Genomic DNA, 16,100 nt, shown 5'->3' on the forward strand with positions numbered 1-16,100 from the left:
ACTCACCTATATCTAGTGCCAAGACCAAGAACTGTGGAGCTAAACCTCCACTCCCCCGTACGTTCTTAAGGCGTGGTGCTTAGGCAAACACGGTGAAAACTTTGCTTATGCAGTACATGCGTGCGTTTGCATGTGTATGTGTTTGCAGAGAAATTCAGTGCTTAGTTTCAGAAGCAGGGAGGATGTCGGTTGCAAACAGAGCGCGGCTGTCAGGTTCGTTACGTTTCGCTTCCGGTCAGATCGCTCGTTATCGTCCGCAATAAAATTACGCGCAACAGTGAAGGAGCTTATCAATCGCGTAGTTTCCTGCTGGAGCCTGGGGCATATCCGACTGTTGCCATAAACGTAAATTAATAGCTTCCTAGCTTTCGGGCTCAGATGTGTACGAACACTCCCAGTTTAATCGGGGACAAAGTCTACGGAACCAGCTACAGCCACATGAATCAGTCTTCTGGGATATAACGCCGTCTAGACTGCTGAAAGTCAACTGACGTTTCGGAGGAACTTGTCGTCTCTGTCTTAAAGAATAAGGGAAGAAATGATTAGGTCAATTGAAAAATCTAATGACCTCATCTTTAATCGAACCCGCGACCTTATGGTTCCTAGCGTACTACCTCAACCAACTGGGGGCACCTCGCCGCGGCGGCCCGGGTTCGATCCCGGGTCTGGTCAAGTGGGATTTGTGGTGGACAAAGTGACGCTGGGACGGGTTTTATCCGAGTACTTCGGTTTCCCCCGCCAATCTTCATTCCACCAAATTCTCCATCATCATAATCACCCGGGGCAGGCTACAATAGGCCAATCAGTGGCCGCCGTGCCGAGTGGACCCAATTGAACTCCCCCCCCCCTAAGCGAATTAAAAAAAAATTAAACTGGGGGCAGGCAGAAGCGTAGTTGGTGGAGGTACTATGCTACAAGTAGGAAGGTCGCGGGATCGAATCCCGATGAGGTGGATTATTTTCAATTTACCCAATCCTTCCAGCCGCACTATGGCCCTGGGTTCCACTCAGCCTCTAACATAAATAAACACCAGGAATTTTCCTGGGGGTAAAGGGCGGCAGTGGCGTAAGGTTGACAATCTCACCGCCGTCCGTGAGTCTGTTGTATAGATAAAGTGGGAGCCTCTACGTCCCACAACCTTATGGGTCTCCACGGCCTGTTACAGGGTTAACTTTACTTTACCTCAACCAACTACGCTACCGCGTGCCCCCATGTCACAGTATTTGGTAGCTACAGAACTTAAAAGAACGAAAATTAAATTACAGCATGGCCGCGCCATATCTCAAGCGGTTAGTCGCTGCCTTCTCACCGTGGCGGTCCGGGTTGGATCCTGAGTCTGGTCAAGTGGGATTTGTGGTGGACAAAGTGGCGCTGGGGCACGTATTCTCCGAGTACTTCGGTTTCCCCTGCCAATCTTCATTCCACCAATTGCTCCACAATCACCCTCACCTCTCATCTGGGGCTGGTACAATAGGCCAGAAGTGGCCGCAGTACCCCACTAGCAAAAAAAAAATTGCACCATCGGCTTTAACACACTGCAACTCTGCATTCTGCCCACAGAGTGTATTTGTGTGTTTCGTACAGTTCTCACAATAAACAGCTATTGTTTCCCTAAGCAGCATTAACCGGTTGGGCTTTGTATCGGTGATGTAACGTGTTTCCTGTGAGGTAAAAAGTTAATGTTATACCTGTGCTTAACTAATTAAGCACTACGCCATGAAGGCGTATGGGGGATAGCGAAAGGTACAACTAGCAATTGTAAGAACTGCACGCGGAGTGGGGAAGACAGTTGAATGTCCTGACTCGTATCTGGGTTGCTTGCCTTGTCACATCAACCTGACAGTGCCTCGGGATCATCACGTTCAATGTAATTACATCCCAATTCACCAATACTTATCTCTTTTCCGTGAAGGTAAAATGTAAAATTAGTCTTCGTCAACGTTCCCTCTAAGCCGGGAATGCAAGTTCGCAAGCCTTTGTGTCTTCTCAGCGGCAATTTGTTTGGCTTGGGTAACTCGGGGGGGGGGCAGCGATTTTCCAAAAAGGTATGTAACATATATTAAACTTACTAGCTCCCAAAAATAACAAAAAAATCGTAATTTACTTTCTAAATTTTATTTTTATTAATTCAAAGTGACTATATACTAAGCCAATAAAAGTGAGCTGGAGACTACACTCGGCAGCGAGTGTGACAACCGCTGCAAGGACGCGCAAGCGCACAGCTTAGGAGGGGCTACGTCACTGAGCTCAATGAAGCACTAAGCTATAGTGCTCAGGTAGACGCAGCGGTACAGCTGAAGAATAGTTTTCGGAAGGTCCTCGGCCGAGACTCCGGCCATCCTGACTCAGATGTTTCGTGGTTCGACAGCTTCCTTCCAAATCCCTTCCAATTCATCATCACTTATGTTGCCTTCAATGCTATATAATCCAGATATTGACAGCTTCCTAAAATAAGCCACACGGAACTCCAAATAGTGGAATGAGTTGAGTGGTCAGCGTGACCCCAGGCTGCTTTACTGCCAGGGAAACTGGCCCCGGTCCTGACTGCGAGCCCAGAAGAGCCACCGAGAAACTGCGTTTACATTCTCAGCACCAACAGGTACGGAGATATTTGTCTCTTCTTACTTCGGACTATTTTCAAATTAATCTAAGTAGGGTACGAGCGTGCCGGTCTCGGTAGCCGAGCGGTCTAAAGGCGCGTCCACATTACTCGTGCTCGTGTGACTCGCTATGCTCGCGAGTAATGTGGACGATATGACAAGTTACAAGACAAGCAAATTTTTAATTTTTAATTTAAAAACTATAGCCAATAAATTAAAATACGACTACAGCCTATACACACTACGAGTAAATATACGGATCCTCACGCGCTGAAGCCTGGCGAGCAACTGAAGTAGTGTGGACGAAGATTTACGAGCACAAGTAAATGCCAGACGAGCACGAGTAATGTGGACGCGCCTTAAGGCATGCACTGTCTGCGCTCGCTCTGAGGCCAGGATCGTAGGTTTGAATGCCACTCAGGGCATGGATGTTTAGTATTTGTGTGCGTGCGTTTTTCTGTGTTTGTGTACAGGTATAGGTCTTGCGACGAGCTGATTATCCGCCCAAGGAGTCCTACCGAATGTTTAAGATCTAGTAAACCGAAGTGAAACGGAGACTTTCATGGAGGTAGGCGAAAGCCCAAATTGGGGCCGTAGCGCTAAAGAAAAAAAAAAGGTATGGAGTTGATCCGTCGGACTCGGGGCAGGGATTGCAGGTGGCGTCTTGCGAATATCCGGGTTCAAGTGACTTCGTGAAATTTCTGGGCAGTTAAGCGACAGGAACTATATTTCATATATTTGTCCACTTCAGAACTGACCTAGACTGGGAAACCCTGAACTAAGTACCAGCCTCAATAGGCGAACACTTCACGAGCATTAGTATTTTATGACAGACCATATATATATTTCTGTAACATCTGCCAAAAATTGACTAATTTCTACTTAATAATTAAAGAGACGAGATGCATTGGTCAATACAGCGTCTAAATCATGAGGCCTGCCAATTGAAGGATTGGGGTTAAGAAATTTCTCCTCATCACAACGTTCAAACCGGCTCTGGGCCACAACTAGCCTCTTGCTCAACGGTACCCGGGAGTTCTTTCCACGGGTCAAGAAAACGTGGATCTATACATCCACTCCCCCATACGTCTTCATGGTATAGTGCTTAATTAATTAAGCAAAGGGACAATTATACCTTCTACTTTGTCCGTTTCTTTGTTTAGCGATAAACAACAAAAGAAACTAACCTAACCAACTAACTTCAGTGATCAGATCACGGATGTTAAATAGCCCCTTGCCTCTTGTTTGCTCAACAAATTATATGCTTTTTATGGAAACCGAAGGTGCATTACCATGTTCACAAGAGCCTTCCACTGGAACCTTCGCCGAACAAGTTGGAGATCATTAACACCCACACTTCTTTAAGACCCATTTTAAAATAGCATCTAAGATACAAACAAAAGCGAATAATAAATAAAAAAATTATCAGATCCTAAATAAAGTTAGACAACGCCTTAGAATAGTTTGAAATGAACTGCTGTGACATTCTCTTGCAGGGGCGCGATGAGTCCCAAGAACCAAAATGTTAAGCTAATGAATTCAGGTCGCGTCGTATTGAAACCAAAGAAATTTCTACGAAAGCCTGCATCCTGAATCAGCCGCAGAAATGCTCGATGTGAGACAGGTTATATGAATGGTCTTGAAGGTCACATATCACCACAAGCTTCAACTGCCGACTAGGATACGCGTGATTACTGTCATGTTACGATGTAAATAATCTCGTAGAAAGTTGCCAACATTTCCGGAGAACCTGCTGTCAGGATAGACCTCTTCTATTCTGAAGATATGGGGCAGCAGGTTTCGTTCAAAACGTTCGTAACTTTCTACAAGAAAACTTCGCAGAATAATCTTAATATTTTTCGTCGTGAAACGGTAATATCTCACAGGATTCATGAGGGCTAGCTCTCTGGGATCTCTAAAGCGTAGACAGTCTACGCTCTTCAAGTTTACTTGTTAAAACGGTATACTGTAGGCGTGTAGATGTAGTTCAACACGATAAAATTTATTGCTAGTTTAGATGCTCATAAAACGTACGTCGGTATCGTAGCCGACGTCATTATGTTAATTATATGTTTGCCAAAGGAATACAACAAATAACGGAAAACTATTAATACATTACTCTCTCTATGACAAGTTCTTTGGAAAAAAAAACGCATACAATTCATAGGTGTGAAAGAGCGGCCTCCGTAGTCTAGAGGTAACGTTCCCACCTCATGACTCGTGGTACGCGGGTTCAAATACCCGGTGGAGGTCGTAGAATTTTTAAGGGCGGAAAAATTCAGGGAACAAGTCCTCCGGGAGGGACTTTAAGCCGTGGGTCCCGTGTCGTAGCTTTACGGCACGTAAAAGAACCTCATATCTCCAAAGGAGGTCACTGAGCCAAATTACGGACGTTTCCCGCCCAACAGCAGTCTCTAATACCTCCGGTAGATGGGGGAAGCATTATAGATACCTCTCAGCTAGTAGAGCCGGTCTCTCTGGCTGGGCGGGACTGATGGTAAGCACCAGTACCGGTAGGATATACAGACTGGTAGAAATCATAGAGGGAAGCACAATGGACCAATACAGGTCTAAGTGCATGGGGAAACCCACCCTCTCCAATAACTAACTAATAACTAACTAGGTGTGAAAGGGCACCTTCACACACAGCGACATCGGTCACACGGAGAAATGTCGTACGATTTTTTTGCCGTACGACATCCTTTTCACACTAGAGCGACTTTATCCGCACCGAAGAGACAATGAACGATGGACCGAGAGCGTGTACTTGCTATGTCGTATTTTCACCGGCGCCGAAAAGAAAAACGGAGGCAACAGGAAACATTGCACTGGGTGCATCCCATCAATCAAAGGCGAGATGAAGTTGTGGTTTGGTCCGACTGCTCTCCGACTGTCGTAGGGTAGACGTCGCATGTCGTCACGTATGAAAGCTAAGACTACACTTTATATTCTACTACTTGATGCGACATAAACTGTACGGACGTCGTACGACCGATGTCGCCGTGCGTGAACGTGCCCGAAGTCTAACCTACACGACCGAAACTGTACAACAAAGTTCAGTTACATCCTGAAGGGTTCTGACGGCGGTGCATAACACTCATAATTACTTTGTTTTTGGACTCTGTCCATCATCCAGTAATATAAAGGACACATCATTTCGGAAAGTGAATCTGTTTCCATCCTCAGGTGGTGGAGGAAGACAAGACGTACGTCCAGTTATTGAGGTTGGCTCTTTCTAGGGAACATAAAAAATAGGTGTCCTCCCCCTTTGACCTGAGGGCAGAAACAGACGAAGTCTCCGAAACGTTGTGTTTTCTAGTTTCTAGAATACCGGACGATCGACAAAGTCCGAAACCCCAGTAATTCTTAACAATTCAATTAAATCTGATACAAAGCCAAACATGTCTACAGCCTACTGAATTCTCTCGAACGGTTCCATCTTCTGGGATATAACTACATGTAACCCGTTGGAAGTCAACCGACGTTTAGTAAGAGGAACATGTCGCCTCCGTCCAAAAAAAAAAATCCGTTGACTTTCAACAGGGTACAAGGCGTTATGTCCCAGAAATAAAATCCTTCATGACCGTTGTGACAACCTCAAGACATTAATGCTGATTCATACAAATGTAATAATTCTTATTAATTTACGCAGGGTGGGCGAGTCGGCGGTAATCGATAGTAGCAGTAAGAACCTTCCTCTTTCCAAAGAGGAGGCCCCATATAACAATACGCTGCTCTTGGAACGAACAAAACTATGGTCATGGGTCCCGACGGGGCCCGAAACCAAGTAAGACTGTGCTGGCGAGGACCAGAATCACGCTCTAATCTATGCACGAAAACAGACAAGCAGATATAAGGACGTATGCAAGGATAGATAATTAGGTTCTTAAGTACAAATAATGAGTTGAAGATTATTGTCCCCTGGGATATAACTTCGCTGACATTTCGGAAAAACCTACTATCTCAAATTTCTGGCTTTTGTACCCTGAAGAAGAAGGCAATGAGTTTCTCCGAAGAGTTGGTAGCTACCTATGAAACGATACGTCATCATATCCCGTCATTGACATGATAAGTTCAAATTTCTGAATATAATGCGCTCTTTCAGTTTCGCACAAACAGGGGACACTGTAACTGGGGCCCAACGCTGGTGCTCTGTGTTACATTGAAATATGGGGCCCAGTGTTGAGGCTAAGTCCGGTCCCAACTGCAGGAAGTGGACCTGACAGCTAGTCTAGACGTGCCACTGACCTACTTGAGAGTAGGGTATACAGCACAAGAGGCGGCGTAACAGCCACACGTAACCGACAGTTCCAGTGGAAAGTGAATGAGAAACGCGAGGCAATTATCAGGTTCAAGTGCCAAATCACTTTGACAGGCTTGCGACTGCAGTAAGCCTTATTACGCCGGTCTGGACTCTATGGAGTATTTATTATTATTATTATTATTATTATTGGGGGGGTGGGTTTCCCCATGCACCGCGACCAGTGGTCTATTGTACGTCCCCTTTGTGATATTCTACCAGTCTCTATACCCTACCGATAATGGTGCGTGCCATCAGTCCCGACTCAGGCAGCGAGTTCGGCCTCTACTGGCTCAGCGGTATCTCTCGATGCTTCCCCCATCTATCAGAGGCGTTAGAGACTACTGTTGTGTGGGAAATGTCCGGTGAATTTGGCTCAGTGGTCCCCTTGCGACATGAGGTTCTTTTACGTGCCGTAAAGCTACGACACGGGACCCACGGCTTAAAGTCCCTCCCGGAGGACTTGTTCCCTGAATTTTTCCGCCCTTAAAAAATTCCACGACCTCCGCCGGGTTTGAACCCTCATACCTTGAGTCATGAGGTGGGAACGTTACCCCTAGACTACGGAGGCCGCTGACTTTATGGAGTAAATAAGAATCTCTTTCCTCTGCCGGTAACCGAACACAGGCCGTCGAGACCGTAGGCAGTGCCGGCTCCATGTCTGATTGAATCGGAAATGATGTGGAAGGAAGCCGTCGTGACCTAATTTAAGGTATTAGAGCGGGATTTCTGGAGGGACTGTGGAGAAGCAGAGGACCCTAGTCAGCACAGTCGAAATCCCGGCCCGTGGATACCTCCTGAACACAAGACGGAGCGTTAGCGCACGAGCCAAACTGAGCCATCCCTTGCTCCTTGGAGTTGGGGCGCAGGAAGTAGCCAGCAGTCAGTGACCATGCTCTGATGCACATTGTAGGTCAGGTGTACATTTCACCGGCCGCTTGTTTACCAACAAAAAGCGAGATAATGGCAAGCGCTGGACCGTGGCACGGAGAAAGTCTGGCACGTTGACCGAGAACGTAGCAGTCATTCAGTTTGACCCTCCGTACGACGGACTTGCTTCTGAGGGAACATCTGTTGGAGGTCCAGAACTTGTACTCCTCGCCAAATATTATGATCATCAAATTAAGAAGCATTAGATGGGCGAGGTATGTAGAAAGCACTGAAGCATGAAGAAGTATATACAAAGTAATGATATAAAACCCTAAAGGCAAGAGAGCATTGGGAAAACTCAGATGTAGGTGCGAGAAAGAAACATGATGGGAAAGTGTGGACGAAATTCATCTGGCTCGGGATAAAGACGAGTGACAGGCTGTTGTTAAAATCGTAACGAACCTTAGGGTTAAGCGGCCTCCGTAGTCTAGGGGTAACGTTCCCACCTCATGACTCAAGGTACGCGGGTTCAAACCCGGCGGAGGTCGTGGAATTTTTAAGGGCGGAAAAATTCAGGGAACAAGTCCTCCGGGAGGGACTTTAAGCCGTGGGTCCCGTGTCGTAGATTTACGGCACGTAAAAGATCCTCATGTCTCTAGGAGACCTCTGAGCTAAATTAGGTAAAAAGTTTCCCGCCCAAGTAGTTTGCAATGCCTCCGGTAGATGGGGAAGTATCGGGTACCGCAGCCAGCGGGGCTGATAGCGAGCACCAGTACGGGCAGGGTATGGAGACTGGTAGAATATCAAAGGGGGACGTACAATAGACTATTAGTCGCGGTGCATGGGGGAAACCCACCCCCTCCAATAATAATAATAATAATAATAATAATAACCTTCGGGCGCCACAAAATGCCGAGTATGTTTTGACTAACTAGGCAAATATTACTTCTCAAGAATAACAGACATACTCCCAAGAATAGCATGCAAATATAGCCAACCGTAAACTGTTTCCTTTGTATATTCACATCAAAATATTTTCAGTACTCACAGAATAGACACAATACATTAAAAAGAGGCTGCTCGCTCATTCGTGAACTACTACATAATTTACAGTCATGCATCCTGTTAACACTCGATAATTCGTTGCTATTTTAAACTGAAATTTTTGTATTGACGACGACAAATCGCGCGGTTACAAACTTCTTCCATAAGGGTAAAAAAAAAAGGGCACAGCTGTCCTAGTAACAGGTTGTGGAGGCCTATAGGGTTGTGAGACGTAGAGGCCCCCACATTTTTCAGACAATCGGCTCACAGATGACGGTGAGGTTGTCAGCCTTACGCGCCTGCCGCTCTTTACCCTCAGGAAGATTTCTGGTACTCATTTCTATTAGCAGCTGTGTCGACCCTAGGGCCATAGTGCGGCTGCAACAATTAGGCCAATTGAAAAATTCAATTAAGTCATCGGGAATCGAAACCGCGATCTTCCGGCTTGTAACACTGTGCCTCAACCAGCTTACTTCCATATACAGAAGAACAAAACGAAATTGTAACTGGTATTTCTAGTTCAAAGAAAGGCAACCGACGAGTACCTGACGTTAGCAGTTGACTTCTTAATGGGGAATCACAAAAGAGGTCACTTTCAGATTTTAAATCAAACCTCAATAGTATAATTCAACTGACAGATTTTGTACGTATCCAAATACAGCACTACATTTAGTCCGATATGTCTGGCTCCCAGTCTCACTAATAAAAGCAAACCTTGCGCGATTACGAAAGATTAATATTGTACAAAGAAAGTAATTTTGTGTGAGACCTGGAGTTCTCCAAGAGTGACTGTGAATACTGTTTTCTGGGATGTGACGCCACGCAATCTGGTAAAAAATTAACGTTTCGGAGGAATCTGCTGCTTACAACTTCAGGATCGCAGATTCATTACCCTGAAGATTAACGCAGTCTGTGTTGGTAAATATCCAACAGACTACACGGAATCATATTCCAAAAAACAATAATCATCAAAACTGATTTACGTAAATGTTTTTAAACTCCATATACAAAGTACTCTGCAAATAAGACATTTCACACTAATATGCTTTTCTATTGTTTATGTTACAGTGTGTTCGAAACTAAGCGCCATATAAAAATGTTTAAGTGGCTCTAGTGTTTAGCTCAGCGGCTAAGCTAAACGCTAGAGATCGAGAATTCTGCTCCGACAACATAGAGAAGAGCACTGGGACTCACCCAGTCTCATATTTATCGGGCATCGACGGCTCTTTCTCCGAAGAGCAAGCGGTGAGGTGTGAACCTGACCATTCACCTGCCTATAGTATCGAAATTACGACCGATTACGACTGTCTGGAGCTCTACTTCCACTTACTCATACGTCTTAATGGAACTACAGGGGCAGCTTCACCTTACTTTAAAGCAAATAGCAAAAAGGATAATTCTGAAGTTCCTCCGAAACGTCGGTCCACACAAGCTCTACATCGCGCCACATTCCAGAAGACGGCATTATTCATAATGACCGCCCTGAAAACCTCAAATCTTCTATTGTTACTATTTTTTAAAATGAACTAAAATTATAATTGTATTTATATTCTTCATCGCAAATTGTTTTAGTCATACAATTTTCTTTTAATTCGCTTAGTGGGGGGTGGAGTCCAACTGGGTCCACTCGGCACAGCGGCTACTGATTGGCCTACTGTAGCCTGCCCCGGGTGATTATGATGATGGAGAATTTGGTGGAATGAAGATTGGCAGGGGAAACCGAAGTACTCGGAGAAAAACCGCCCCAGTTCCAATTTGTTCAACACAAATCCCACTTGACCAGACCCCGAGATCGAACCCGGGCCGCCGCCGTGGGAAGCCAGCGACTAACCGCTTGAGCTATGGCGCGGTCTATGTTATTTATCTACTACGTGTTTCGGCCCTTCAGCCATCATCAGGTACATACATACATTATCACTGCCGAGCGTACTGACAAATTCTTACACTGACCAATGTTTACAGTGGGTATGACTTGTGTTAACTGTTTAATATATGTATACTAGGGCGTGGCGCTACCGTTTACTTATTTCTCAAAATGTTAAAACTGTTGAAATCTGTTGAATTGTAAAGCCCTTTTTTATGAAAGTTTTTTTTGTTTTGATATATTTAAAATATTTATAAAGAAATAAATATATCGATGAAATAACTATTTAGCAGTTTTCGAATTTAGCATCTTAACAAAGACGTACATGTGGTAAGATCACACCCCAAAATTTCAAAACGAAGATACAATACACTCAGTGATTTTAGTTCGCAAGCGAACTATACCGACCTAGCGACCGCCGCTTGTCGGCGAAGTTTAGTGCCACCTTTGGGGGATAGAGGGTGTCGCGTGGTCAGCGCAACGGAACCCCACGGCCGTCAATTTAGGTTTTCTACACCCACTGTAAGGGGTGAGCAGTACAGCCGACAGTGTTTGTGGGCAGCCCAGAACATGTAGCAGATATTTAGCATACAAATACATACATACACATAGATATATTACATAATATATATAGCCGGGATAGCTCAATCGGTATAGCGACTGACTACGGGCTAGCCTACCGAGAGTTCGGAGTTCGAGCCACGGTACGGTCAAGAATTTTCTCTTCTTCACGTCATCCAGAACGGATGTGGGGCCCACACAGCCTCCTATCTAATGGGTAAAGGTGGCACTTTAAATTCAATTGAAATGCCGCTACGATACGATATTTATAAAATAAATTTTGTTTTTACAACGTAAAACCGAAAATAGCCTACGTAATTTTGTAATATATCTCCACGACAATAATTCTTGGCCGAAGGAGTCTAAAGAGCGATACATGGTCAGAACTCTTGACTGGATGTTACTGATGAGACATAGTCACAGAGTGCTCGTTTGGATGTTTCCATCGACTTAGCCTACATTCAACTTGGATGCAAGATGAGAATTTCCCTTCTCCGATGACGGTTATCAACGCAGTTACTGGGCCCTGAGTAGCAGCGTCACGCTCAAGTACGATTGTCCCATTTCGTACTGAATAAACATATAACATGTGGTTCTATTCAACAATACATTCGTCTTACACTTATTCAAGTAACGCGGTCTAAAGGCTTCATCTTCCTTCACTCAGAATTTATATTACAGTACTTAACGGCCCTGCAGTGGCTTAGCTGGCCAGACGCTGGCTTGTCACCTCAGAAACCCGAATTATATTCCATGTAGGAGGGAGAGTCAGTAAACAGATCACAAATGGAAGTAAAACAGCTGTAATGAAAGTAATAGGGATTTTATGTCTATCAATAGGTAGCAGTACAGTCCATCTTCGTGATAGTCAGGTAGCAGACGCTCATGCGCATGTTCAGAGGCAGGTTTCAGTAGTCAAAATGGCGACAGTGCTTGACTGTACTACCGAAGAACTCAGTGCAAGGGATATTCATAAGTGTCTGTCGCGTAAAGCTGTTCACAATTGGGTCGAGAAATTCTCTCTAGGAGGTTGGAATATCCCATATTTTATGTTTTATATCAAGTTGTGACCTGTTTACTGGCTCTGCCTCGTATGTAGGATCTAAGGTTTTCACGGCGGTGGTTGTGACTATTCCTAACGTCTGGTATGTAACATCATGTAGTCTATTGAAAGATAACCGAATTTTTGGAGCAACATGTCGGTTTCATCTTCAAGTTCAAACATTAAGCCACGCAAGAAATAAACCAACATGAAGCAAACAAAAAGCACAGCTTCGCTAATTCTACGGTCTTGAAGATGGAGGCGACGTGTTCTTCCGATAGGTAGGTTGACTTTCAGCGGACTACACGGAGTTATGTCCCAGAAAAGAGGGCTCTTCAAATCCCAGGTAACCCCCATGTATGTATCTTCATGAACAAGGTGGCAATTGGGAAAGTTTAACTTCAAGATTCTTCGGTTTTCCCTTTTTAACCGACATCCATATTCGTCCATTACTTCCTTCCTGAGGTGTTTGATAGCCCTAACCAATCGGCGCATTTGACGTCCTGTCTATACCTTCCGGTCTTAAAACTGTGTCCAGGCGCTCGAAATGGTTACAGAATAAGGAAATTACAAACTCCATGTCACAGAGTCTTCCTACAGTTTATTTTTGTTCAGCTGGCCAGGACATTCTCTGTTATGGACCTCGAAAGTGCATAAATACGGGCCCTTGAAGAAATGTAATCCCTGAGCAGCAAAAACGAAAGCAAATCCGTATCTTCCATTATGGCAAGGCCGTAAGAGGCAGGATGCCTCGAGGTCTCCTTCCGTCATACAATATTTTGTTTCTAAACTACAGCTAAAGGCCGCGCCATAGCTCAAGCGATTAGTCGCCGGCATCCCACCGCGGCGGCCCGGTTCGATCCCGGGTCTGGTCAAGTGGGATGTGTGGTGGACAAAGTGGCGCTGGGGCGGGTATTCTCCGAGTACTTCGGTTTCCCCTACCAATCTTCATTCCACCAAATTCTCCACAATCACCCTCACCTATCATCTGGGGCAGGTACAATAGGCCAGAAGTTGCCGCAGTACAAGGGACTTACTCCCACCCTACTAAGAATAAAAAAAAAACAACTCATAAAATGTGGTCCAGCGAGTGGAGCAACCTTCCTGAGCAATGGTGTGCAACTTTCCGAGAAGGGGGCGCACTGGAAAGTAAAAGAAAAAAGTAAAGCTATCCCTGTAACACGCTGTGGAGGCCCATAGGGTTGTGAGACGTCGAGGTTCCCACATTATCTAGACAATCAGCTCAAAGATGGCGGTAAGGTTGTCAGCCTTACGCGCCGGCCATCTTCTACCCCCAGGAAAATTATTTAATTAATTCCTGGTACTCATTTCTGTTAGAGGCTGAGTCGACCCCAGGGCCATAGTGCGGCTGGAAGGATTAGGTCAACTGAAATATCCAGTGACCTAATCGGGACTCGAACCTGCGACCTTTCGGCTTGTAGCATAGTGCCTCAACCAACTACGCTACCGCGTGAAACATGTATCAATTACAAATGCTCGTAAACTGGCTACTGAATTGTAAATGCTTCCCCATCTCCAACCATCATGGGCGCCGCCAGGGGGAGACAGCCACTTTTACGAGAGGTGATTAAAAACTAACATTTAAGCCGCATTTACTGGTCGCCCTGGAGTATTCAAAGCAGAAGAATAATTCTTTAATTTTTTTTTCAATTTGTGTTATTATAATTTGATATATATCCTTCTTTTATCGCTTTCGACTTTCTCAAGAAATCCGTGGGGGGGGGGGGNCAGGCTGTCCTCTTTCCCGTCGGCGCTCATGTCACTTAATATTAGCTTTCTCGGTGGTCTGATATGTATATAAATGCTTCTGCACCAAGGTATAGAGTTAACCCAAGGGCAAGTATATTATTAAAAAAATGGAACAAAATGAACATTCAAAAAATATGAAAGAAACAATGACACAAGTAGATTAATAAGAATTATGGGTTTATGTAGCAACATGAAAATAAAATACACCGACCTTAGTTTGCATATACCTGTCCTACATATTATTCTGCAACCTGAATAATAAAACAAATTTCAAGTACTATTTGCTATATGCTTCCTACAATGCTTAACAGCTGGACTGCCTAGCAGCCTGCATATAAAAGATTACACATTGACTCCTTGACGAACGGTGTACCATCTGTTTTGGAATTAGAAAGCTCTACATTTTCTCCCGGATTATATTTGTCTGTTTTCTATGATTCTCAGAATAAACATATATTTTTCCCCATTGGTTTGTGTGTTTTCTGTGATATACGAACTATAATTTGTATACATTATGTAGATGCATTTTGAGGTTAATTAAAAAACTCCTTCGTTCATTTGTTTTGAGATATATGTCACATACCCTGTATTTAAATTGGCCTGATATACTGAACTGAAAAAAAAATATATATCATCCAGGCTTGCCACTACCACCCCAGTTTATGACAGTTATTTCAAACATGGAAATGAATGTGTACAAAATTTTGGAGAGGAACCGAATTAAAGTGATTTATAACATGTACAACTGTGTTAAGGTTTCCTTTGTGTCGTTTCATATTCGATTAACTGAGATTAACATATTCTGTGACGAGACGCCATTTCAGAGGAACCTGCTACCTCTATCTTCCCTGAAACTGGATAAAGCAGGTTCCTCCGAAACGACAATAAAGTCTACCCAATTCAAAGTCTCACTCACCAGAAAACAGTAACATTTATAGTCACCGCACTGACAACATCATATCTCACTTCGATTAATTACATCTCCCTTCACAAAACGTGGCTTCTCGTACTTTTCAATCGAGTATCAGGCAACCCTAGTAATGAATCATGATAGTCTAAGTTTACCTGAAATGTCTTCATTGGCAGAAGAAATAAAGCTGGTACTGTATTCTGAATCACTGACTAAATCACATTCACTGTCACTTTTACTCTTTACTTCCGAAACATCTTCGTTCTTTGCAATAATCTCAAGCTCAGAACTGCATACTGTCACCACCTGTCCGGAAGCGGAACTGCATTTGGCTATCGACTTATCTGCTTCGATTATTTTAATATCGATTAATATATCGTGACATCTAGTAACAACATGTGGAACGAAGAGGGCTTGCACGACTCGGTCAGCGTCATAAATTAATTTAATCTTCCTTTGGAGACAAAACTAATCGAAATTAATGTTGCTGCAGAATGCTTTGATCCTTTGCGCAGAAATATTACTAGTATCGCCTTGAAGAAACTAACACGTATGAGAATAAATCGTGGTTCACTTCGTAAGCCATATATGTGTCACAGACTTCAAATCAAAGATCTGCATTGTTATTAAGAAAAAGATAAGGTGTACGGCAATGGAGTGCTTAATTAAAGACGAAACCATGAAGACGCGTGGCGAAGTGGAGATATAGCTCCACGCATTGTTTACCTCTCCCACTCAAGGCATGGATGTCTGACTGCGTTTATTCTGTGTTTGTGTTGTCCTGTGTTTAGGTAGGGCCCTGTGACTGGCTGATCACTCGTCCAGGGAGTCCTACCGTCTGGGTAAAAATGATTACGAAACTGAAGAAGAGGCCAGGGCCCAACAGAGGGCTGTAGAGCCACAGATGAACGAATTGTTTACCTCGGCAATAGTTGATGGTAGGTGATCATATAAGTCATACTACACTGCAACTCGTCTCGAAAGATGGTAAACTCCACAATCACCGCCGTGATAACCTCAAATCTCATATTTGTACTATTGATTAGATTTTCGGCAATAGCATCTGCGATAGTTTAACATATATAAAGAGTAGTACAGAAAATCGAAAGAGCAGATTTATGAAACGCATACAAATTTCG

At 44.1% G+C, this 16,100-nt stretch overlaps 1 protein-coding gene across 1 annotated transcript in view; it reads right to left on the reverse strand.

Moving 5' to 3' along the window:
* Positions 1–15,269, reverse strand: part of LOC111871744 — a 141,893-nt gene extending 126,624 nt beyond the window's left edge. Inside the window, exon 1 of the mRNA XM_023865047.2 lies at positions 15,117–15,269. Within this exon, the coding sequence (XP_023720815.1) occupies positions 15,117–15,131 (15 nt within the window). The 5' untranslated portion in view covers positions 15,132–15,269. The remainder of the gene's footprint in view (positions 1–15,116) is intronic.
* Positions 15,270–16,100: the final 831 nt, after the last annotated feature.

The sequence above is a fragment of the Cryptotermes secundus genome, unplaced genomic scaffold (assembly GCF_002891405.2).
Source record: "Cryptotermes secundus unplaced genomic scaffold, Csec_1.0 scaffold602, whole genome shotgun sequence".
Lineage (NCBI taxonomy): Eukaryota > Metazoa > Arthropoda > Insecta > Blattodea > Kalotermitidae > Cryptotermes > Cryptotermes secundus.